The sequence below is a fragment of the Pelodiscus sinensis genome, chromosome 17, assembly GCF_052426305.1.
Source record: "Pelodiscus sinensis isolate ZL-2025 chromosome 17, ASM5242630v1, whole genome shotgun sequence".
Classification (NCBI taxonomy): Eukaryota; Metazoa; Chordata; order Testudines; family Trionychidae; genus Pelodiscus; species Pelodiscus sinensis.
The window spans coordinates 31,616,542-31,641,449 of record NC_143068.1 but is presented as its reverse complement, the minus strand read 5'-3'; the positions used below and the strand labels follow the sequence as shown (position 1 = coordinate 31,641,449).

Below are 24,908 nucleotides of genomic sequence, written 5' to 3'. Positions count from 1 at the left end.
CAGACAGGTCAGAAACACCCTCTTCGGATGAAGAGGCCTGGCCCTGCGAAAGTCGAGCCTTGTCGAAAGCAGACTGCAAAGGCGACAGGTTTGCTGACATCCTTCCCATCTGCGGACAGTGCTGTTTATTTTGCAAACAGAGGTTTTTGGGATTCAGCTGACGTATTTACTTACTGGCAAGGGATCAGAAAAGCAGCCAGACGCACTCTCAAGCCATGGTTGAGTTTCCTTTGCTTCGTTACAGAACAGGCTGGCTGAATTAGGGAAAGAGTGGGCTATAATTTCCGGAGGGAGGCATAGGCATCGGGTGAAAGCCCAGCTGGGGAAGGGAAGCCCCAGCCCCACCCCTTTCTGCCCGAGGCCCCACCCCTTTCTGCCCGAGGCCCCACCCCTTTCTGCCCGAGGCCACGCCCACTACCAGCCCGATCTTCCAGGCCATACTGAGCGCCGTGGCTGCCATACTGCAACTCCGGCCCGGCTCTCCTTGGTTACCGGGGAAAGCCAGGCTGCCGCGCAGGGGCGGGCGGGGAACGCCAGGCTGCCTTCCCCAGCAGTGGCCCCAGCCTTAGGTGGTCATTTATGTAGGCAATTTTGGGAAGGCTTTGCCTTCCTTCAACTACATTGCCAACTGCCCATGAATTTTGGTATGGGGTCTTGGGAAGGGAAGGAGTGGGGCTAGAGGCAGAAGGGGCGGAGCCTGGGGATTAGCCTACTCTCAAGAGTTCTCTAAGGCTGGAGGCTTTGAATTGAAAGCATAGCAAAGGACTCCCAGCCTTGCCACTATGGTGTTGCCTGGCAGCTGTCCGGGGTTGCTGTGGCTATTTAAAGGGCTCTTGACTCCGGCCCCTGCCAGGATAGTACCACCACCATGAGCCAGTTAAATAGGATCCTGCTGCATGGGCCATCACCTAGAATTCGGTGGCATGGGTCGCAGGATCTAAATAGAAAGAAGCCAGATGCAGTCTGCAGGCCGGATCAAACTTTTGCTCTTTAAATGAAAACTGCAATTCTCATTTCAGAACATGCCTCCAACAGCCAGGGCGCTAAGAAAAATACAGTAAGAGTGGTGCTAATATGATCCTAGCGGCCTTTGCTCAGCACATGTTTATACACCAATGCAGGTGCTCAGCACTTCTGAAAAGCCAGCCTCCAGGTTTTTAAAAATTTGGCCACCTCAACTGGAAACATCCAAAATGGGGTGCCACTTTTGAAAAACGCAGGCCCTGGTGTCCCGCCAAACAAGCGTGAATCGTGGAAACAAATCCTTAGCATTTTCTGTAATTAAATTAGACCTTCTTTGCAGCTGTAACTATGCAAATATCTGCAATCGTGATGTAAAAACTTAAGACTTCGGAACCGAATTGTCAAAACAAGGCCTCCTTGTGTGCATGCACAACTTTGCCTGGACAACTATTTGCATGCACAGTTTTTGGCACACGGCTGGTAAGCTAAGAACAGTGACAGATACCAATCCCAAGCCAAACACAAATAGGTTCTGAGCGTGTGAATCTCATCCTTTGTACAAGCTAATAGGAGGAGAAGGACCTCGGAGTCCTGGTTGATTATAGGATGACTATGAGCCGCCATTGTGACATGGCCGTGAAAGAAAGTGCACCTGCTCCAAGAAGTGAAACCCTCGTCCCCCCACCCAGAGGGCCAAGGCAAAGTCTGTCCGATGTAAGCATTTCTTTGAGGGCTTAATTATAACTTAAGTGGTGCACAGAGTGAATTAAACCCAAAGGCATTGGAAGAGATGTCCCTTGGCAAAAACTGGAGTAGGCCAGCAGAAAAATGAAGGTTCAGGTTTAGATGGGGAGGGTTTAATTAAAAGGGGTGGGGACCACTTGTGAGGGAGTGAGAGGAGGGCCTGGCAGAGCAGGGGCTAACCAAAGCCTTTTTGCCCAACTAGCCAGGGCTGGAGGGAGAATAAAAGAGGAACCTGGCTCAGTTAGGGGCTGACCATAGACGAGACGGGAGCTGGTTCTGCCCTCTGCAGGACCTGAACCAGAGCCGTCTACTGGATCAGCCACAGAAGCACGTAAGCCTCCAACCCCTCCCCCTGGTGCCAAGGGGGCACGCCATGCCCCAAACTTACCAGACTCGGATAAGAGGCTGGAATTCCTAAGCCCGGGGCCTCAGAGGCAGGGGCCTACACCCCGTGCCACCAGCTAACTCCGGGCCCTAACCATTAGGCCACCCAGCTGCCCGGGAGACCTGGCCACACCACTGTTTGCTAGTAAATGCTCCATCTGCAGAGGAAACAAAGCCACCATGTGGGGAACAATCTACAAAAAAAAAACCACCACCAGAAAAATCAAACAAAGAACAACCCAAGAACAAAATCTGCAAAGTCGCATGCTGCAGTGCCCAAGAATTCAATTCCGGCTCACAATCTGGCTCTAATTTAGAAGATAGCTCTGTGTTGTAACATTTGCTCCAAAAAAAGGGGAAAAAACAAACAAGAAGTTACATGAAAGGCTACTTGGCTACCGACAAAAAACATTTTCCCTGAATAAGCTGACTTTCAAGGGTTTTTTATTTTTTTGTTATACACTCTAAATATGCTGAGCAAAGAGGCATCTAGAAAAGAAGACGGTTTAGGATTTTATTTTCTAGTTCCTTAAAATCGTAGCGGCTGCTCTGCTCGGTTTTGGTAGCCAGAGACCCATCACTCCACTGACTGTGGCACAGTTATAGCCCTTATGGAATATAAAATAACTGCTGGACGGTAGGCCCTCTGCCATCCAAAGCCACAACCCTGACTCCCCTGAAAGGTAATGTCCTTGTTTTAGCAGCATACTCACAGCTGTCAATACGGCAGAATGATACATTCTAGTGGTCTGAGCAACCAGGAGCCAGCTGGCGTGACACTGGAGACAGGAGCCCATGAAAGCAGGTTACTTCACAGCTGTGTATCTGCTGCTCTTTCTGCCATTCAGCCCCAAACTTTACAGCCTCACAAAACTCATGAAAACACACCAACGCAGATGGAAACTTTGCTTGCCCTTCTCCTGCCAGGATCATTGAGCAGAATGAAAAAAACAAAACAAAACAAAACAAAAAAACCCTGAATGCTATGCACTTGCCCATCAAAAACAATCACTAGCCCTGGTTTAGCAGGTGAACAGAATTGTGCATGGTTTGAAATCATATTAGTTCTGGCGTAAGGTTTGCAGGTTCGCTTTTAAACTCCTCACCGAAGTTCTCAGTTTTCCTAGTTTGTGGGTGATACGTTTTTCTTTGCCTCCTGGACGCTGAGACGATGAGGGGCACCCAGGTCGTATTTTCAAGCTTTTCTGTGCAACTGCAAGGGCTAGAAACTTTACTGTAAGTGAAGTTCAGAGTCTCACCTAATCCCAGGACTCCAGGAGCTGGGACTTTCGGACCAACACCCAACACGGCAAGACGCACAGCAAGAGTTCGCAACCCTGCAACTTCCCTGTTCAGAAGGGGCAGTCCGTTTTGAAACACATCTGTCATTTTTCCACTTTGTCCCTCCTAAATGCAACGCCGAGAGGCAGAACCGAACCTGCGACTTCTGGAGCTTAGTGCATGCGCCTCCACCGCTTGAGCTAAAAGCCAGCAGGCTCTCAATTAAAGCCGTAGAGCAGACTCATTCTCTCTCACTGTAAGGTTTCTAAGTGCCACTACACAGGACAGGTGTGGTGGGTGGGTTACACTAACACGCAGGAGCAGCCCGAGGCCGGCTGCAGCAGCTGGCGCCCTAGGCGGGGTGGCACAATCAGCACCCCTGCCTGCATGGCCATCAATGGCCGTGACGTCATCATCGGGCGCCCGGGCCAGCGGCACCCTAGGCAGCTGCCTAGCTCGCCTAGGCTCACGGGCCGCTCCTGCTAACACGCTGACAGTTCAGAATTCTCCAGAGCAATTGGAATAGCCTGTCCCCATCTTTCTAGGTAGTTCCCCGAGCCCTGGCCTGCACTAGGGAGTTATTTCGAAATAACCCCCCCTTATTTTGAAATAATAAGCGGCGTGTCCACGCTACCAAGCCCGTTACTTCGAAATAATGGGCAGGTTATTTCGAAATTTGTGCTCCTGCTTTCCTCAGGGAACAACGCTTATTTTAAAATAACGGTAACATGGATGCTCCGGTGCCGCTATTTGAAATAACTACTCCCCAGAGTAACTCAAAATAATTACTCCCCAGTGCTTCCTGGGGCTCTAAGTCGAGGTAGCGTGTCCACAATAACGGAGCCTGCTCCGGGCTCATTTCAAGGCTACCCCGTACATTTTTTTTTAAAGACTTTAAAACTCCTGTTTTGAAATGTAAATCTGGGTTCATCCATTTGCAGTGCTGGCAGAGATGCAAACAGCTTTTTTATCCAGGATGAAGAAAGGGGGGGCGTTTGGAAGCCCGGTCCAGAGAAACAGAAACGATATCGCTGATTCCCCCCAACATCGGGGCTCACAGTTGCCCGTCTGCGCCACCTGCCAGCCCTATGGCCCAGCTGCAGGGAAGGCAGCTGTGGGTAGTGTGGCAGGATTACGTACTGCGCTGGCAATGTGATGCACAGCCCAGCGCTCCTGGTGTTAAGCTCAGAGTGATTATAGTCATGCACAAAGGAGGCTGCTACAAGCCTGCGTGATATGGCAAGTGTTTTGCTCCTCCTATCCCGCAGCTGCAGAGAGAAATGCAAAAGTGTCCATCTTTTTCTACAGGAGCTTGAGAGATGGGGTCAGGTGCTGTACCTTTAAGATCCATGGGAGTCTGTGCAAATTCACTAGGGATCCAAAGCCCCTTGCTGTCAAGATCAAAGACACAGCACGAAAGCCACGCTGTCCTTGAAATGGATCTCAGATCATACAGGTCTGGGGCTTTGATACTACTGCAAGACAGCGAAGGCTAGCAAAGCTACAGGCTGAATCTCTCTAGTCCGGAACCCTCAGAGACTTTGCCGGACCACAGAGATCAAAATTATCTAGCAGAATTACCCACACTTCCATTGCTTGCTGGGCTCTTAGAAGACATATGGGGTCAACTGGAGCTAAATAACAGCACAGAACAGAGCCAGGACTGGCGGCTGTAAACAAACTTTATGGAACTGCAGCAAACTTGGCCACACCCATGGTAAGTGGACATCGGCTAACAAAAATCATGCCGGACCAGGGATGTTGCCAGACCAGAGAGTGCCACACTACAGAGGTTCAACCTGTAGTACTGAAGAGGCCCCTTCGTCCTGCATGCAGCTCAATTTCACATCTGTGACGTTAACTTGGCCAGCCGCTAACACCCCACCGAACGCTCCCACCAGGGGGAATAATTAAAAGTTTTTGCTTCATCACATTCATTTAAACCAGAAAGTGGAAGGATTAAAAATGGAGAGTTGGTTTTTTTTAATTGTAAAGACATTGACAAGAGCTGATACAGCAAAAACCAGAAAAGCCCTTCGATAGATTTAGTTCATTCTACTTAGCTCTGAGTAACACCACTGGGAGAGCAATTACATGCCCATAATTAATTATTTTCTACCTCGCTGGCGCTACAAGCCCTTGTGAACACTCAGACAATTGGGCCGCTCATCAGCGTGTCTCTGATGCCTAATTTTGGGGTGGGAGGGGTGCTGACCTGTGAAATGGAATGTCTCATTCTTTACCCCAAGGGGGCCTTTAATCTCAGTTTAAGAAAAGTTCTTAAACACTTTTTCAGGGTCTGGACCGCTGTTTAACCCAAGAGTGTCTCGTGAGCACGCCCTGGCATGTGCATGGTCAGGAGAGCCGCTGTCTGTCCTACCAGCAACTGAATAACGGCAATTGCCTACATAGAAAAAACAACACACAGGCTGTGTCTACATTGGCACCCTTTTCCGGAAAAGGAATGCTAATGAGACAAGTCGGAATTGCAAATGCCGCGGGGGATATTCCTGACTTTAAGAGGAATAAGGGATCTTCTGGAAAAGGCTTTATTTTCCAAAAGATCCCGTCTAGACTGGCGCTTTTCTCCGGCAAAGCTCCGAGCCGGAAAAAAGCGGCAGCCATGTTCATGCAAATGCCGCGGGGGATATTTAAATCCCCCACGGCATTTGCAATTCCGACTTGTCTCATTAGCATCCCTTTTCCGGAAAAGGGTGCCAATGTAGACACAGCCTTAGGGCAAGATTTTACCAGGTGTCCATTGATTTCAGGGGTCTCTCTTGAGATGTTTCATAATGTGCACATCACCTATCATAGGCTGTGTCTAGACTACATGCCTCTGTCGGCAGAGGCATGTAGATTTGTTTGTTCAGCAAAGGCAAATGAAGCCGCGATTTAAATGATCGCGGCTTCATTTACATTTACATGGCTGCCGCGCTGAGCCGACAAACAGCTGATCAGCTGTTTGTCGGCTCGCGCGCTAGTCTGGACATTCCCCCTGTCGACATCAAAGCCCTTTGTCGGCAGCCCCGTTATTCCTCGTGGAATGAGGTTTACCGGGGCTGCCGACAAAGGGCTTTGATGTCGACAGGGGGAACGTCCAGACTAGCGCGCGAGCCGACAAACAGCTGATCAGCTGTTTGTCGGCTCAGCGCGGCAGCCATGTAAATGTAAATGAAGCCGCGATCATTTAAATCGCGGCTTCATTTGCCTTTGCTGAACAAACAAATCTATATACCTCTGCCGACAGAGGCATGTAGTTTAGACGTACCCATAGAGTCCTTCACAGCAGAGTGAGGAACCTTTTTTGACTCGGGGGCCACTGACCCACAGAAAAATCAGTCAGGGGCCACACACAAATGAGAAGCAAAAATAAAAATACCCACAAAACACCTCACTGACGTAGCCCCCAACTGAGAAAGACACTCCCCCACTCCCCTCGCATACCAGAGCCTAGCGAGGCCTTCCCTAGCCTAGTAGATTTGTGTGCCCTCGCTGGGGCAGCAGCATGGGCTCCCCTATCCTGGGGGGAGCCCTGAGCCTTGGGGGACACATCCAGGCAAGTAGGGGGCCACATTCGGCCCCCAAGCCTGAGGTTCCGCATCCCTGCTTTAAAGTGTCTCCAAATCATTCACAGCTTCCTGTAAACAGCCAGTTCTCCCACATAAGAACAGCCAGACCGGGTCAGACCAAAGGTCCATCCAGCCCAGTATCCTGTCTGCCGACAGTGACCAATGCCAAATGCTTCAGAGGGAATGTCCCCTAAGTGGGTTTTTGTCATTGCCACATGATTCATGTGGCATCCGCCATCCATCAGCATAAGCCGAGTCTCTATTCTGTGCCTAGCCACCAAGGCCCGCGGGCCAAAGTCAGATTAGCCAACGCCGACTTCCAAGAGCACAAGAGCCGTCTTCGGGGGTCTGCCATCTTAAAATGGAGCGTAGAGCACCAGGAAGCGTCAGACCAGTAGATCACCCAGTTGGCCGACCACTCGAATACCATGTCAGCGAAGGCTCCACCCCATTCTGCCAGCTGGGGGAGGAACATTTTGGGCTCTTCTGTGGACATTGTGGGTTGGCACAAACTATCCATAGAATCACAGAACACTAGAACTGGAAGGGACCTCGAGAGGTCATCAAGTCCAGTCCCCTGCCCTCACTGCAGGACCAAGCACCAGCAAGACCATCCCTGATAGACATCTATCTAACCTGCTCTTCAATATCTCCAGTGACGGAGATTCCACAACCTCCCCGGGCAATTTATTCCAGTGTTTAACCACCTGGACAATAAGGAAGTTTTTCTTAATGTCCAACCTAAACCTCCCTTGCTGCAGTTTAAGCCCATTGCCCATGTGACGAATCCCGTTACACATGAATCAATAATCACAAACAGAATGACCACGCCATCCGGGCCAAGAGTTCCCAAAAAACGAGATTGCTCCGGGGCGCGGTACTGGGCGTCTGAATGAACTGCACTGTGAGGAGGCGGGAGCCTTGAGGGATGGTGAAGACCATGTAAGTCACATGGCGGCCACAAAAGGTCTCTCCATGGGGAGGCGAAGCTTCCCGACGGGCTCTTGCACAGCCACGGCATTGGTTCCACGCAAAGTACAGTGAGCCCTCGCTACTTCGCGGTTCGACCATCGCGGATTCACGACTTTGCGGACTTTTTTCATTACGTATGTATATATTATAAAAGAAATATATCGCGGATTTTCCGGAAATTTCGAAAATAGCCGCGATATATGAAGACCCCAAATATTTCGTTAATTCCATTAATAATTAGTAATATCTGCTAATTATTGTAGTAATATCTGCTAACTGGTTTGTTAACAGTACTACGTAAAGGGAGGGTTTTAAAAGTCTGAATATACATGTTAAATAAATACGTAAATATGGTGTCCCTACTTTGCGGATTTTCAGCTATCGCGGTCGGGTTTGGAACCTATCTACCGCGATAAACGAGGGTTCACTGTAACTCAACCAGAGCCCTGGATAGACAAATGAGTGTTGACCAGAATGGCCACCTTTAGCACCCGAATCCTACTGGCTTCAGGCAGTCACTGAGCCACCGTCCTGGGGTGTGCGCGTGTGACAAATGAGACGCCAGGCGCGACAGTCTAGACAGGCAGCAGTCCGGAGTTCTGCTCCCGTTTCATGCCACGCCACGGGCTTCCGTCCACGTTCCAGTCCAGTCTAGGGGCACAGACACGCTCTGGAAGGGCTTGTCTGCAGAAAATGCTTCTCTGCGTCAGAGGCAGCAGTGTGGGGCGGCAGGTGGGAGCTGGTCTGCGCGGGAAGCCAGATTTTCATCGTGCAACCTCTGATACAGAGGCAGTAGCGCAGGGGGCTCCCCGGGAGTGGGGCTGGGAGCGCACTAGCTACCGGCCCCGCCCCCGGGGACTATCCAACAATCGTGAAACCCAGGGGAGGGGAACCATTTTTAGATCAGGGTCTGGAAACCCACAGAAAAATCAGTCAAGGGCCACACCCAAGTGAGAAGCACAACCAAAACCCCAAGCCCCTCTATGACATGGCCCCCGACCGAGAAGCAGAAAAACACTCCCCATATTCCCCTTGCACACCAGAGCCTACAGGGGCCAGGCTAGTAGATTTTGTGTGCTCCAGCCCCATGGGGGGGGGGGGGGAACGGGACTGGAGCCCTGATCTTCAGGGGCTGGATCCAGGCAAACTAGGGACCAAATCTGGCCCCCCGGGCCTTAGGTGCTCCACTCTGGGTGTAACCGATAAGATTTGGAGCAGTTACATGATGATTCAATTACACGAAATCTAACATCCCTAATGCCAGTCTGGGTCTTGCCCTCACACACGGGCTTTGGCAGGCTGAGAGTTATATCTTCATGCTCTTGGTTTGGAAGGCGGCAGTTCCAAAACCCTACCGCCTGCCCCATCTCCTCCACCTCTGTGGTTTTGAGAAAAGAAAACCCCAATTCCTTACCCAGCTTTGGGGACTCAGGCGTCAGATTTACCCTCATCTCTGTCCTGCTGCGTTCTTTGCTTACACGGCTTTTGCTGGATCCTGCACCCTTTCTTCCACCTCTGAAGGAATACGAATCTGCCATCTCTAGAACAAGCAGAGGACACATGTTAAAACCGCACAAAAGCCTCCACCACAGAGAAAGCACATGCTGCAAGCAAGAACGGCAACCAGGGAGGAAAAAATATTAAACAGGACTAAATGTTCCCATAAACACAAAAGAAACAGGGTCCTTCTTATCTTTTCCATCCACATGCAGAATAATTTTATGTGCACTGAGGCATGTGCGGATGTGCACCACCAACAGAAACACAAAACCTAGCTGTGAGTGCTCTAATAATCAGCTGGGCACGTTTTAATTTCACCTGAGTGGCTGCACCAGCGCACAACTTCCAGAGAACCCTGGCAGGATGCATTTTTATTGGTTTTATGGTTGAAGGATATTACAGACGTGGGTGAGAAGTGGTTTTCATTATAAGCCTGTTTTCGCTACACATTCAAGAGAAAAGCCTTTATTAGAAATGATGGGCCAGATTCACACACAGAAATAACGAAGAAACAGCTTTTCCTCTTCGTTTATTTCTCTGCTTTCATTGGAAGACAGCAAAAGAAGTGAGTTTTAATGAACAGATCCCATGATAAATTTCCAATTTTCGCTCTTCGTGGCAAACTGAGAATTGTGAATGTTATCTGCATCCCCGGACTAATCATTCAGTTTAGTTTCTCTGTCACTAACGAGCCACCAAAACAGTCACGAGAAGCTGATCTCACTTCCCATGGAAGCCCACAGCAAAACTCCATCTGCCTCCATGATGGCAGGATTAGTGCTTGGAATTGCTGGTGGTTACAATTCCAGCCCGAGTGGGTTTCGAGTATTTTCAGACACCTGAAAAACGTCACAGTCCAAGGAACAGAAGAAGGGAGGTTAGGCTAAAACACGTGGTGCGAATCCACGGGATAGACGCCTGTCCTCTAGGCCACCCACGCAGCGGCAGAACCGACGGGGTCCTTGGGAGGTTGCTAGCTGCAGAAATCTGCATTGCTTTTGAAGCCTGGAAGCTCTTAAAGTATGTAACGAATCTACCAGTGCTGAGTAACTAGTCAATTCAGGGCAGCAGGGGGCAGGGGTATGTAAAGGCTGGGTAGAGAAGTGAACAGCATCTCTATAATTAGATGCAAGGTGGAGACCAAGTAGACGGGAGTCAATTGAAGCTTAGCTCTTTCCCATTAGCCCTGCCTCTGGTGTAAAGGATGATTAAACAGAATGTGCCCAGTCCATCCCTGAGGTCATTCAGAGAAGATCAATGGGGCTGAACGAGGGGCAAATTGGGCTCACCTGTTTGCACTGGCACAAGTGCACAAGTCGATTTCAGACTGAGGTCTAAGGGAGAACGCCGGATTAATCTCACTGGGCACATGTAGGCTCGAACCTGCCTTTTTTAGTCCAGTGAATAAAGGTGGCAGGATGAGTCCTCAGTACAACCCAAGGGGCTGGGCAGGGTTTAAACAGCAGTTCCGTAACGCACGGACAGGCTAAGACATGGTTACTCAGCGACTCTCAGCCGTCCCAGACTCCGGGACCCCTTTCAGGAGTCTGATTTGTCTCACATACTCCCAAGTTCCCCCTCACTTCCAAACAACTTGCTTATAAAATCAGACACAAAAATCCAAACGTATCCCAGCCCACTAGAACTGAAAAGCTGCTCTCTTGCTTTTACCGTACAATTATAACATCTCTCAGTCGGAATATTAATGTTGTACTTACATTGTACTCGTTACATTGCAGACAACTTTTAAAAGCAACGAGTAGCCCTGTGGCACCTTAGAGACGAACAAATATAGATCTGTATCCATCATGAGCTTTTGTGGGTACAAACCCACCTCTTCAGAAAAGATGATCTTCATCTAGAGAGCCGTACACACGAGCCAGTGTTTGTATGAAACTGTGGTTTACACTGACTTTGCTTGCACTTTTTATGTTGCCAGTTGTAAAACTAGGTCAATATCTAGATAAGCTGATGTACCCCGGGAAAGACCTCTGCCTACCTCCAGGGATACACGTACCGCGGCTGGGAACAAAGGCTGTAACTCACACCCGGTGAGGAACAGGCATCCAGACACAATGCCTTGTGGAGTCAATAGACCACGTCAATGTGTGCACGGTTGTCTCCGTCTCTCTTCCTTTCTGTTTCCCAAGTCACCTATCTAGATGATGCTCTTTGAGTCTCCCTAGTCCTGTCCTTTGAGGCGCTCTAAACATTGAAGTGACAGTGCGTAGCCTGGCAATTGTGCAGCCAGGGGAGGGGGGAGAGGAGCAGTTGGTCAGCCAGCTGAGGGGAGTAATGAATTGTCCTGCACTGGGCATTTGAAAAAGGTGAGAACTCTGACTCCAGGGAGGCAAAGGGGGAGCCAGTCACTTTACTGTACCTTGCAAATGATGCAGCGTTGTTAGTAGGGATGTGAACGACTAGTTGAGTTGTCGCTTTCCCCCCCTTGCTGCCTCTATCAGAAAGAGGCAGGAGGGGGCACAAGAGGAGGGGGTGTTTCAAAGCGACAGCACCACGTGGAGCCTGGGGTCAGCTGGGGACTCCCCCAGGCTCCATGCAGCGCTGCCCTTTGAAATGCCGCGGGGAGCACGGGGACAGCGGGGGACAGCTTGAATCCCCTGCTGGCCCCGGACTCCCCTCAGCGCTTTCACCTTTGAACTGTAACAACAGCCCTGGGGCTTTTGCTCCACTTCAAAGGCGGAGGCATCCTTATCGACTAATCGAATAGTTGATGCAAATTGCATCGACTATTCGATTAGCCAATGAATCTAAATTTAACATCCTTCGTTTCAGCTTCCCTTCTGCAATCAGGCAGAATAGCAGGAGAACTCATGAGTACGAGGAGTCTGGCAAAGGTAATGTGTGCAGAGTCCGGAAGCCTCAGAGTTTAAAACACCTTGAGATCTGATCTGAGCAGCATCTCCCCCTACTGTCCTCCGACCCCGGTTCTATTCCCCATCCGGGGGCCAGTCTTGTGGGACTACAGAGGCAGCCCGTGTGGTTTGTGAGGGATGCCTGTGTCCCAGTCTACTCCTGCTCCATTTCAATAGGGAGAATCCCCCCAAACACTAGCAGGAAGGGTTCTTAAGGGTCCCAGTTATTTACTTTTCTTGGCTGGAACGTTTGTATGTAGGGGAAAAATAGTCCAGTGGACAGAGACCAATGTGCCTGGCTCTGGGGCTGATTCACCCCTGCAATGTGGCCACAGGAAAGTCATTTAACCTCTCGCTTTCTCCAGCCCCAGGGCAATGATACCAATATTTACACATCAACCGGGGGCAAAGGGAGAATTCATTAGCTAACGTGTATGAGAGAGAACCCCCCTCCCCAAAAAAAACAGCCCATCCTCAGGTCTGAGCAAGGTCTGGGAACTTCTTCCCAAAATGACTGTGCTTCTAATGGGGATCATCACATGGGCACAGATCCTTGAAGAGCATATCAATTAACGGCTGCATCTCAACAGCTTCCTGCCTGACACACATACACCCCGCCCTGTTGCTCCCAGCTACGCAAACAATTAACAGACACAGAGGCAAAGCACAGAAGGACATGAATGGACACTGTGATTCTGTGCAATCAGCTAGCGGGAAAACATTTTGTTCTCATGGCTGGATATCACGCACCGAACATTTCCTGGTTTGTGTTGTTTTTCGGCGGGTTGCTCATTTATATTCCCTGACTAGTCACTTATGCTTCTGGGTTTGCTTTGCTCTTGGGTGCACATGGGAAAGCTGTCCCTTGGCCCGCACTGGGCCCAATTCTGCAGTCACACACGTCTACAGCAGAAGTCCACTGGAGTGATACCCGAATCAGACCTGATATGCACATTGCGGCTTTGTAAATACCACCAAGCTCTAATCCTCAATAGATCTCAAAGCTCTTTACATACGAGGCGTCATCAGCCCCGTTTTACAGAGGGGGGAAACTGAGGCATGGAGGGCCGAGGTAATTTGCCGGTTACAAAGCCAGAACTAGAACACACCGCATGCCCGAGTCTCGGGCCAGTGTTCTACCCACTAGGCCACACTTTTGCCTCGAGCTCTTTAACTACCAGCCCCTCAGAATTCAGATGTGCTCTGTGCGGTTATTCATATTCTCCAAGGCCGCGTGACTGCTACATTAAACTGCTGTAAATGCTGGACACACGCAATGCTGGTCTCTTTCTGAGGCCCCCTTCCGGTGGCAGGGAGATGTTCCACGCTCCAAAGGCTCAGCGCTACCCAATGTGGGGGAAACCCCCTGGCTCTGAGAACAGAAGCCCCCAACCTGAGTCCACCTCTCCCCTCCCAATGCAGCCTTGGGGCTCCACACACCAGAAGTTTCCACAGAGCTGCAGGCGGGAGGCTGCCAGGTAGGCGGATGGGCTCCGTTGTTCCCTCAGAGAGCCCACGTAGCCAGGATGCTGTTTCCCGTCCTCTAAGGCAGGGGTTCTCAAACCTTTTACCCGTGGCCCGCCCGGCTCGACGCAAACCTTTCCGCGGGCCACCCGCTGCTAGGGGAACGCATCGTTCATTGTATAAATTACGCCCGAGCTGCCGCTAGGGAGAACGGTTTCGTGCAACCAGCGAGAAAGGAAATAGTAATCGAAATTATTCAACGGGTTAAGTCATTTAAACTCTCTCATGTTAGTTTATCACAACTCCATTTTAAATAAAGTACTGTCTTAATGCCTGGCCAACACAAAAGGTTTCCACATGGTCTTCATTTACGGCCGGGGTGAGGAACTTCCTTTGGGTCGGGGGCCAATGACCCGCGGAACAATCAGTTGGGGACCATACAAGTGAGAAGCAAAATAAACCCCACCCAAAAAAAACCCCAACCCTCACTGATGTGGCCCCCAACTGAGACAGCTCACTCCTCTGGCGCGCTCCAGCCCCATCGTGGAGGAGAGAAACGGGGAGACAGAGGGTCAGGGCTTCCCACAGCCCAGATGAAGTCTTCTGGGGTTTGTGGGTTTTCCGGACTCCTCCTCGGCTCTGGGGTGGGAACAAAAATGAGGGGTTCAGCGTGTGGGACAGGGCTGCCAGCAAGTGTGATAGGGAAGGGGGTGCGGGATCTGGGTGGGAGGTGGGGTGCAGGAGCAGGCTGGGGGTGTAGGGTCTGGGCATGAAGGTAAGGGGAGGGCTCTTACCTGCCTCCACGCCCCGCGCTGCTCCCAGCCCTGTGTCCCAGGCCACTGGCCAGATCCCAGCCAACGGGAGCAGTGGGGAAAGCGTCCGGGCAGCACGCCTGCATGCTGCTCTTTCCCCAGCCAGGGGAGGGGGAGCCGCTGTGCACGGAGCTGCTTCTGGCTCCTCTTCTTCCCCGTGAGCCGTATCCAGCGGGGAGGCTCGGGACTATCCCCTCCCACACGGGATGCCGGTGCTGGCGCACTAACCTCGCGAGATGGGGGGGGGGGGGAGAGGACGCGAGGCTGGAACACCAGCATGGGTTCCCCGTTGCAAGAGGTGCTCGAGCCACCCCAGATTGAGAACCCCGGCTCTACAGGATTCCTCTCTGAGCAGGACGTGGCCGTGAGTTCAGGCCAAGTCCCACATCTTCAGCAGCAGCCTCCCAACGAGACCCTGCTTCCCTTCCTTCGCAGAGCTGAACAGCCAGGGCTGGCTCTTTCACCCCGGGTGCCGCTCCTGGAGGCCTGGGGGGAACAAGCCGGCCTGGGGCCGGTAGGAGGTCAGACTTGGGGACAGTCATGGTCCCCCTGGGCCTTGAGACCGAGGAATCGATGCCCGTGCACATGTTAAAAGTGCAGCTCAGTATTCCCAGCCATTCAGTCCCACAGCAGAGGGAAGGAACCACATCATCAGTCCTCCACGAAAACCCCAAACCATTTAAACCCCGAGGAGCTGGGTCACCTCCCAACCACCGACACAATCCCTTGTTTTGCAACAGTTTGCAAAGCCACCTGCTCCCGCAAGCTCTCCAGCCACGGCCTTGCTGTGGGAGCCCAGGTAAGGGCCATGCGCAGAGAGGTCGTGCAGGGACCCACCGAATTTGAAGAGGCTGCAACACGACTCGCCTGCGGCTCCCAGGGCAGGGCAGGGCGACGTAAGAACACGCCGAGGCTCTCCCATGAGCAGCGATCAGGGATGGCAGCTGGTCGTGAGCAGAGACACTGGGGTAACCAGCCTCCAGATGAACGGAGGAATTACAGCCGCGACTCTCTGCATTCTCCAGCACTTGCAGCTGAACAGCGGGTGTCACCAGGCCAGCCCAGGTAGCCTCTCTGTCGGTCTGAGGTTGGGATGTTACATTTCGTTGAATCAACTAATTGACTCGTCATCGGATTTTCCATCGACTAGTCCTTAAGCGGGGGAGCCGCAGCAGGGTTAGCGCCTGGCTCCGGCCCCGGAGCTAACCCTGCCATAGCTCTGCCTTTCAAATGTATTAAGAGCCTGCCAGCTCTTAATACATTGAAAAGCGGGTGCACAGCAGGGGGACCTGGCGCAAGTTGGGACAGCTGATTCCCAGCTTGCATTCAGTCCCGCCTGTGCTTCTGCTTTTTAAATGCTCTGACTCCTGCTCCCCCCCTCTTGCTGCCTCTGATGGAGGCAGCAAGTGGAGGGGAAGAAGCGACTAGTCGAGGGACTCGTTGACTATCCGATGAGCTTTTGCTTAGCGGAGAGTCGACAAGTCACTTACATCTCGGCTACGTCTACACTGGCATGATTTTCTGAAAATGCTTTTAACGGAAAACTTTTCCGTTAAAAGCATTTTCGGAAAAGCGCGTCTAGATTGGCAGGATGCTTTTCTGCGTCCGTGGCCAATCTAGACGCGCTTTTCCGCAAAAAAGCCCCCATCGCCATTTTCGCCATCGGGGCTTTTTTGCAGAAAACAGTACTGTGCTGTCTACACTGGCCCTTTTGCGCAAAAGTCTTTCGGAAAAAGACTTTTGCCCGAACGGGAGCAGCATTGTATTTCTGGAAAAGCACTGATGATTTTACATGAGATCGTCAGTGCTTTTCCGGAAATTCAAGCGGCCAGTGTAGACAGCTGGCAAGTTTTTCCGGAAAAGCTGCTGATTTTCCGGAAAAACTTGCCAGTCTAGACACAGCCCTCTAGTTTGAGGTGTATTTCATTAACTGTTCTGTGTAGCCCAGCAGTGTCTGGAGGCCCCAGCCAACATCAGGGCCTTATTGCGCTAGGCGCTGCGCACACGGTATGTGACGGTCCTTGCCCCAAAGATCAGACAGTCCCAACAGACGAGACTGACAAACGGTGGGAGAAAGGAAACGCTGTTCGCTTTGTTTTGCAGAGGAGAAAATGAGGCACTAGGAATGACTGTGGCAGAGATGGGAATCTAACCGACGGGGAGGGGGGTGGCTATTGTGCTGGGATCCAGAGCTGTGGGAGGGGATATGCCGAGATCCAGGCAGCGCTGAGGACTGACTGCCCTCGGCCCCGCCCCTCCCGTGGAGGCCCCGCCCCTTCCGGGGCACGGAGCTGGGTCCCCCACACCCGCGATGGCTGTCGGCCCTGCTGCCAGTACCTTAGTCAAAGAGCACCCTTGCCTTGGGAGTCTGAAACGCGAGGGTTACAAGAGAGAATTATTCACAGCCATTTCATGCATAATGGATCCCACCAAGTAGCCCCAGCACCTTCCAGCGCGCCGTGCGTTCCATTGTCTGCACACGGGCCGCGTCAATTAGCTCTGAGGGGGCCCATCGGTCACACGGTATCGTTTCCATTCCCTGGCAGGACGAGCCCAACAGCTGGGATCCCCTGTCGAGAGCAACTGCTCACATTCATAATTTAAAAGTTCCATTTCTGCTAATATCGGCGAGTCTTCCCCGGACAATTCCAGCCAGCGGAGCCATTTGCAGGCCACAAAAAGGAAGAGATTTCAAAACACTCTGGCTGTGTCTAGACTGCATCCCTTTTTCGTAAAAGGGATGCAAATTAGACACATCGCAATTGCAAATGAAGCGGGGATTTAAATCTCCCCTGCTTCATTAGCATAAAAATGGCTGCTGCTTTTTTCCAGCTTGGAGCTTTGCCAGAAAAAAGCGCCAGTCTAGACACAGATCTTTTGGAAAATAAAGCCTAAGAGGGATAAGGGATCTTTCGGAAAAGGCTTTATTTTCCGAAAGATCAGCGTCTAGACTGGCGCTTTTTTCCGGCAAAGCGCAGAGCCGGAAAAAGCGGCAGCCATTTTTATGCTAATGAAGCGGGGAGATTTAAATCCCCGCTTCATTTGCAATTGTGATATGTCTAATTTGCATCCCTTTTACGAAAAAAGGGATGCAGTCTAGACACAGCCTCTGGTATTTAGCTAATCCAGCACAGGTTCAGCTCAAACCTGGGATATTGTCTATTTACAACAGCTTTGTGATTGTCTCGATTTTTGTCTGCACCGTCATACACGCGCTCCCAAAGCCCTCTGTTGTATCTGTACAGCTCCGAGCACAGCTGAGTCCTGGTCCACAGCAATACAAAACAGTCAGTACTATTACTCCTAAAGATACCAACAAAGATCCAGCAGAAGACAACTTGACACAGCTATGCTAACACCGTATGCCAAGAGCAGGGAACCTTTTTCGGGACGGGGGCCACTGACCCACAGAAAAATCAGCCGAGGGGGTTGCACACAAAAAACTTGCACTGACGTGGCGCCCAGTTGAGAAGCAGAAAGACCCTCCCCACATTCCCCTCGCACACCAGAGCCTCGGGGGGTCCAGGCTAGTAGATGGTGTGTGCTCCAGCACCCTGGTGGAGCAGCGGTGTGGGAGGGGGCTGGAGAACCAGCACAGGCTCCCCAATGCGGGGGAGGGGGAGGCAGGCCTGAGCCTTGGGGGCTGGATCCAGGCAAGCTGGAGGCCACACATGGCCCCCGAGCCTGAGATGCCCCACCCTTGCAATATACCATAAAAATGCACATTCCTTACTGGACCAGGATAGCTCGGGTAGACCATGCTATTGAGCATGTCTAGTGTTTTAATTAGACATGCAATGGACGAGGGGGGAGCAATAATTTTTGCCCTGGGGCCATCCCGGGAGGGGCGTGGTCTAAACAGGAAGAGGAGGGGCTACTCCACCCCCAGACCATGATTGGTCTGGGGGGTGGGAGAGCCCCTTTGCCCCCCCTCCCACTAGGCGCCCATGCCCTGGAAGAGGCTTGGCACGCTCCCCCACCCCCAGGACAATGTGAAGTGTCGCAGGCTACTCACAGGGCCGGGTCAGGGTGAAGGAAGCGTCACACAGCTCGCCTGCCCCCAGGCCCTGATTGGCTGGGGGAGCGCACGAAGCCTCCTCCGCTCTCCCTCCTCCCCACCCTGCAAGTAGCACGCAGTACTTCAAAGCACCACATGCTCCTGGCAGGGTGGGATGAGGTTTCCTCACCCCCAGCCAAGTAAGGCCTGGGGGCAGGGTTCTGGGTTCGAGCCCTGCCCACCCAGGGAGCATCACCATGGCCAGCACCAGCTTCCCTGAAGGCAGGGAGGTGAGGCAGGTTCTTGAGTGGCCTAGGGGTCAGGGCATTGGTTTTGGGACCCTAGGGTTGTAGGTTCAAGCCTCACCCACCCAGAAGGGGCAGAACAGAGAAGGCTTCAGGCACTCCCAGGCCCCAATTGGCCAGGGAGCAGGGTCTCTGCAGGCTGTATCCATGGGCCAGATCTAGCCCACAGAACGCCCCCTTGCCCACCCCTGCAATAGACCATACTATTTGCACTTGTCACCAGCATTCCCTCTAAGATTTTCCAACCATGAGCAGAGTGAGTTTGGGCTTGTGCACCAATATTGAGGTCACGTGCACTGGTCTGGATGTGTGCCACTGTGGCACCCAATTTATTCTCTCACACGTTGGAGCAGAACCCGCCCCCCCCCCCCACTCCCCTGCCATGCAGCATGTCCGGTTCCCAGCCGCCAGAGCAGACCCTGCCCTCTGCAGCCATGTGGCACGTCCCCATCCTCTCTTCCCCCCTCCCCCTATTTCTGGGGGAGCAGACTCTCTTCCCCCCCCCCATGTGGCAGGTCCTATTTCCGGCCCCGGACATTGGAACAGGCCTCCCCTAACCCCCCACCCCAGCAGCTCCCTCACCACACCGTCTCAGCTGGCCCTGCCCACCACAGCAGCCGCCTGCCACGCGAGTGCTGCTGCACAGCTCTCCAGAGGAGGTGGGTGGGGCAGGAATTTTGTGTGTGCAGCTGCACACTTTAGTGGGAACACTGCTTGTCACATCCATCCAGTACACTACAGCCTTTGACAATTTGTAATGAAGAGTCTGTTATTGACCTGACAGATGGTGACGTTTCCTTCAAAACCATTACATGGGAGACAGTGTGATCTAGTGGTTAGACTGGGAGTCAGGACTCCTGGGTCCTCTTCTCTGATCTCCTACTGTGTGAACTTTGTTACCTCGAAGGACAGAGAAGCTACAGACCCTAACCCTTCAGGCATTTGGGGCAGTTAAGATGAAGAGCCCCTATGAACTCCCATTGACTCCAATAGGAATTCTAGGCGCTAAGCACCTTTGAAAATTAGGTGCTTTAAACAATACCTAATAATAAAAATAATAATGATAAAATCAGTTAAACCAGGTGAGCCTGGAGAAGTTTGAGCCTTGTAGCCTCAAAAAATGTCACTTCCAAAAATTAAACCACAGGTTTTAAACAAAAAATTAACCCTTCTCACCAACCAGCTGCTTTGCTCACGCCATATAATGCACACAATTCCCTTAGAAAAGCTGGTGGGGGACAACTTAGAAACTCACCAATGTATTTTATGTTCTACCCACTTGCTTTTTGAAACATGTCCTCCTTTTAATGTAGCCTAAAACAACAACAAACCATTTATTCTTATAAACAATGCTCAAATCTGGTGCAACTTGGTGGACTTAGTGGAGTCAGACCAGAACCACAGAGCAGAAATCAACCCATGATATTTTAACCAGACTTCTTGCTCTTTATGACACATGCCGGAACCAGGTGAGCAATTACTTCTAACCTTTTTCCACCCTTTCTTTAACTTTTCCTTGCAACCCTGTGGCAGTTGACAATGCGGGGAGGGGAGATCGACAGACCTGAAACAGCAGCAAGAGGAGATGTGATATTTATGACACTGGAATCAAGACTTTGATTAAAATTAAATGAATGGAAATTGCCTATCTCCTAGAACTGGAAGGGACCTTGAAAGGTCATTGAGTCCAGTCCCCTTGCCTTTGCAGCAGGACAAAGTACCATCATGACAAATTTTTGCCCCAAATCCCTAAATGGCCTCCACAAGGATTGAACACACAGCCTTGGGTTTAATAGGCCAATGCTCAAACCATTGAGCTATCCCTCCCCCACTGTGGGCAGTATAGAAGAGATGAAGCAGCCTGGTGACTTAGAGCTCTCACACTGAACTGCTACCCAGGGAATCCGAGGTCAAGTTTCTGAGGTCAAGTTTCTAGCTCTCTCCTGAGTAGCTTGAGCCTGGAGTTGCCAGGGCTTTAAAAGCAGCACATTCTACCCTGGAGAAAGCAAAGACTTTCGCCCAGACAAATCACTTCTCACTGACAAACAGCCAGATGAGATGGAACAAGAGGGGAGCAAAGACCTTTAAAAAGCTCAGTTGAGCGGGGAGACCAAGGATGCACGTGAGGAGAAAGCAAGGAAGAGAGGGATTTAGGGAAGGCTCTGAAAAATCTAATCCCACAAGACAACAGCTACATAGATTTTTCAAACTTGCTTTCATGCAAAAATGTCCAGCTAGCATGGTGCTTCCCTAGCCCCACTTGACAGCATGAAGTGGGGCTTGGATAGCATATCACACTCTAAAGCAAGCTGTACTCAGCCCTGTAGAAGCCGGCACGAGTCCTATCCAAGTCCGTCGTGTTTTACACAGGTAAATCTTCTGTCACGGTTATTGAACTTTTCAGGCAATCTTTTCTGTCTTGTTATCTAATCTGGGGTAGAGGGCCAGAGGGGTCCCTGCGCTCTGGGGGACCGGTGTGGATCTACGGATATTGGCATTTTAAGACAGCGGTTAGGAAGCTGGCATGTTGCTCCCAGAAAACCTCTGGCTATTTGAGTTAATGTGACACTCGCCATAAGAAGGAAAACAGTGCTGTCATCAAACCCATCCATTTCTGCTCACCGCTAATGTAAACGCTGGGTCAAGTTAATGCAGTTGTGTCCACTGCCACCTGAATTTGGCCCTTACTACCTAAGCTGGCATTTCTTGGCTCGACACCCACTCGCAGCTCTGATCTAACAAGCCCCAGTAGATCCTCATGCCAATGGCCAGTAGTAAATCCTCCTCTCCTACCAGCACCTTCTCAGGTAATAGGTAGCAGGTTTAAAACAAATGGCAATTTTTCTTCATGCAATGCATAGTCAACCTGTGGAACTCCTTGCCAGAGGATGTTGTGAAAACAAGGACTTTTAACAGAGTTAAAAAAACCCCCAAAACAACTCCCCCCCCCCAAAAAAAAACCAAGATAAATTCATGGAGGTTAGGTCCATCAATATTTATTAGCCAGGATGGGTAGGAATGGTGTCCCTAGCCTTTGTTTGTCAGAGGCTGGGAATGGGGGATAGGAATATAAAAGAATAGTTGAATACCCACTAATCCGGTAGTTGAGTTGACTACTTGCATTCTCCTCCCTTTTCTGCTTCTATATCAGAGAGAAGGGGGCAGGAGCCGGTGCTGGGGGGGAGCCGGCTTAAAAGCCAGCTCTTCCCAGCACCATCTCTACAGTGCGGCGGCGGGGAGGGGACAGGGAAGGCAGAGGTTCCCCACTGCGACTCCCCCCCCTTATCAACTAACCAACCAATTAGTGGAAATTCCATCGATTACTCGATTAGCTGATTAATCAAAATCTGAGATTCCTAATAGGAAAGGGATCCCTTGATGAGTCCCTGTTCTGTTCATTCTCTCTGGGACACCTGGCATTGGCCGCTGTCGGAAGACAGGACACTGGCCTAGATGGACCTTTGGTCTGACCCAGCCTGGCCGATCTCACATTCTTAAAGTCCTAACCCTGTGCCAAAGGGCTACGCCTGATGCGCAGCAGGCCGATATCCGCTTGCTTTCTCCATTAATAATTTATAAACTGCTGCACTCGTTCGCAGCGTGGCTCGGTGGGCAGACAGTGCAGCAAAGGTCACAGGTCCCTGCCCTGGCGAACGCAGACGCTAACGGCACAAGGAGAGGCTCTGAAATAAAACGGCGGGCAGAAACCAACGTGCTGTCGGGATGTTGATTTTTCTCCCAAGTTTCTAACCCATCACTTTCACTCAGGCTGGACTATTGTTGCTTTGGCTTTAGACGAGGGCAGCGCCCTGACGAATGGACTGAGCAGTTCTGTAGTTCGACTGCAGTTTCTGCGGGTCTCTCTCCGGTAACTTTCTTACAGTCTGTGTTGGACACAGAGACCCCCATGCGTTCTACAGGCCCTTGGGGGACTAACGCCCTTCCTTCTTGAGCAGGGCAGGCACAGTACAGCCACACAGAAGCGGCGCTAACATTAAGGGCTGGTAGTTTCTACGTTTATATCCCTGAGTATTGCCGCTGGGAAGGACAGAGCTAAAACGAGGTTAGAACGTGCCAGAGGGCTGAAAGTTTCTGTTTCAAGCAGCGAAGCTCCTCGCTCGTACCCTATCTCCAAAGCAAATGGCAAAGCTTGACGCCTAGCAGACATGAAACAGAATTAGCCTCCTCTGAGCCAGGGGACTCTCAGCCCTCTCGGGGCTGCCCCACTGACTGCCCACCTGCCATAAAAGTCGTGCGAGTGCTCATGCCACGCTACGGTCCCTGATCCGACCTCGCCTGCCCATGCCAATGACAACCTGGAGAGATTGTCCCTCGGCTGGCTCTGTATAAGGGACAACGGAGCCGTCGCATCTCGGACCCAGCCTGGCCTAGGAAAACGTCCAGCCACCTGCCATGGCCTTGCTAGACGTGCTCAGCTGATGGAAAGGCCTCTCCTTTGCTCAGCCCACCTGATTATAAACTCTCTGGTCTGGCCCACAGGAGTGCCCACCTGCATATACTGTCTCTGATCTGCTCCTTCCTTATGGGGGCCCAGCCAGCTGTCATGTGCCTGTCCGGCCATGTCATTACCTGCCTGCAGGCTTTGCCCTTAACCGGACCAGCCGCTCCTAGGGCCCATCTGGCTGCACCCCTCTGGGCTGCCCCTGGAGCAGCCACAAGGCTCACATGACCTTGGCCTGCCCTGCCCGGCCCCGCACCTCCCAGGGCCCAACGGGCTGCCCAGGTGTGAGCTCACCAGCCTGCACCTCCCGCTCCGGAGCTCACCTGGCCGCAAGAAACCTCCCGTGCAGCCCCTCCCCCAGGCCAAGCTGCGGGCAGCGGGGGCAGCCCCACGTGGATGTCACCTGTCAGCGCGTGGGGCAAGGGAGCAGCGTAGCCGCAGCCCCGGTGGGGGGGGGGGAGGCCGCAAGGAGACGCAACTTGCAACCCCCCCCCCTTTCTGAAGTGCCGACGCTGCAAAAAAAGACCCACCTGGCCTTCCCAGCCCCCCCCTGCACTCCCAGATCGCCTCGTCCGCCGCTGGTTTCATTGCCCACTCTCCACTATAAAAAGAAGGGGGGTGGGATTTTTTTTTTTTTTGCAAAAGGGAGGGGCGCGAAACTATTTTTATTTCTTGTGCACGGGGGGGGGGGGGAATCCTTCAGGGGAGGAGGAAAAGGCAGTGAAGCAAAATGGCGACTTTTTTATGGAGAAGGAGGAGAGAGGGAGAGAGAGGGGGGGAGGAATCCCAGGCGCGCCGCGAAAGGAAGCGGCGAAACCCTCGGGAGGGGGTGACCGGGCCCGGGGAGGGGGCGACCGGGCGGAGTAAAAGCAGGGCCAAGGGTGGCAAAGGGCCTGGAGGGGCGGGGGCGGGGAGGAGGGTTGCCAAGGGGGGGGGCTCCTTACCTCGCTGCTTGTGGCGAGCTCTCCAGGGCCCCCGCGCACACACACACACGCGCGCTGGAGCGGGCGAGGCGGCGAGGGCTCATGCGCGCTCCCCGCCAGCGGCACCCCCCCTTCCCGGCCACCTTTGACAGTTTTACGGTCGGGGAAGAGGGAAGCAACTTGCAACTCTCGCGTTATTATTTTAATACTGCAACAAGCCGCCGCTCGGAGCTAGTGGGCTCGCTCCCCCCCCCTCCCTGGGCGCCTGGGTGGGGACGGGGACGGTTGCGGGGGCTTGGAGAGGTTTGCGCCCAGGGCGCAGCAGGCAGGTGCGCCCGGCAGCCGCCCGCTTGGGAAGGTGGGGAGCGTGGGCAGCGCTCGGGGCCCGCCTCTTGCCCATGGGGCCAGGGCAAGAAGCCAGGCCGGGGGCAGCGGCACCCGCTGCCTGCTCCCCGAGGGCTCAGGGGTCGGAGCTGGCCGGCTGAGCGGTGCTCTGTGCAGGCCCCCTGGGATCAAAGGCTATTCCGGCCTCCAGCCCGTGCCCACAGCGGAGGGGACTCTCCAAAGCACTGACCCAGCCCTCTGGGGGTGTAATGTACAAGTGGGGGCGGCTGGGCAGGCTCCCAGGGGGCTCTCCGTAGGTTTTCACGCCACTG

General features: G+C 52.4%; 1 protein-coding gene across 4 annotated transcripts in view; it reads right to left on the bottom strand.

Moving 5' to 3' along the window:
- Window positions 1-24,462, bottom strand: part of ZNF512B (zinc finger protein 512B) — an 88,425-nt gene extending 63,963 nt beyond the window's left edge. For 3 of the 4 annotated variants that reach the window (XR_016347054.1, XM_089769741.1, XM_089769743.1), the window contains exons 1-2: window positions 24,274-24,460; window positions 9,331-9,456 (exon numbers count right to left, since the gene is read on the bottom strand). Coding sequence is in view for 3 of the 4 variants with exons in the window: in XM_089769741.1 (XP_089625867.1) it covers window positions 9,331-9,454 (124 nt within the window). In the remaining variant the exon portion in view is untranslated. Of the gene's footprint in view, window positions 1-9,330; window positions 9,457-24,273 lie in introns of all 4 variants that reach the window. The other variant, XM_089769742.1, reaches the window with a different exon arrangement.
- Window positions 24,463-24,908: the final 446 nt, after the last annotated feature.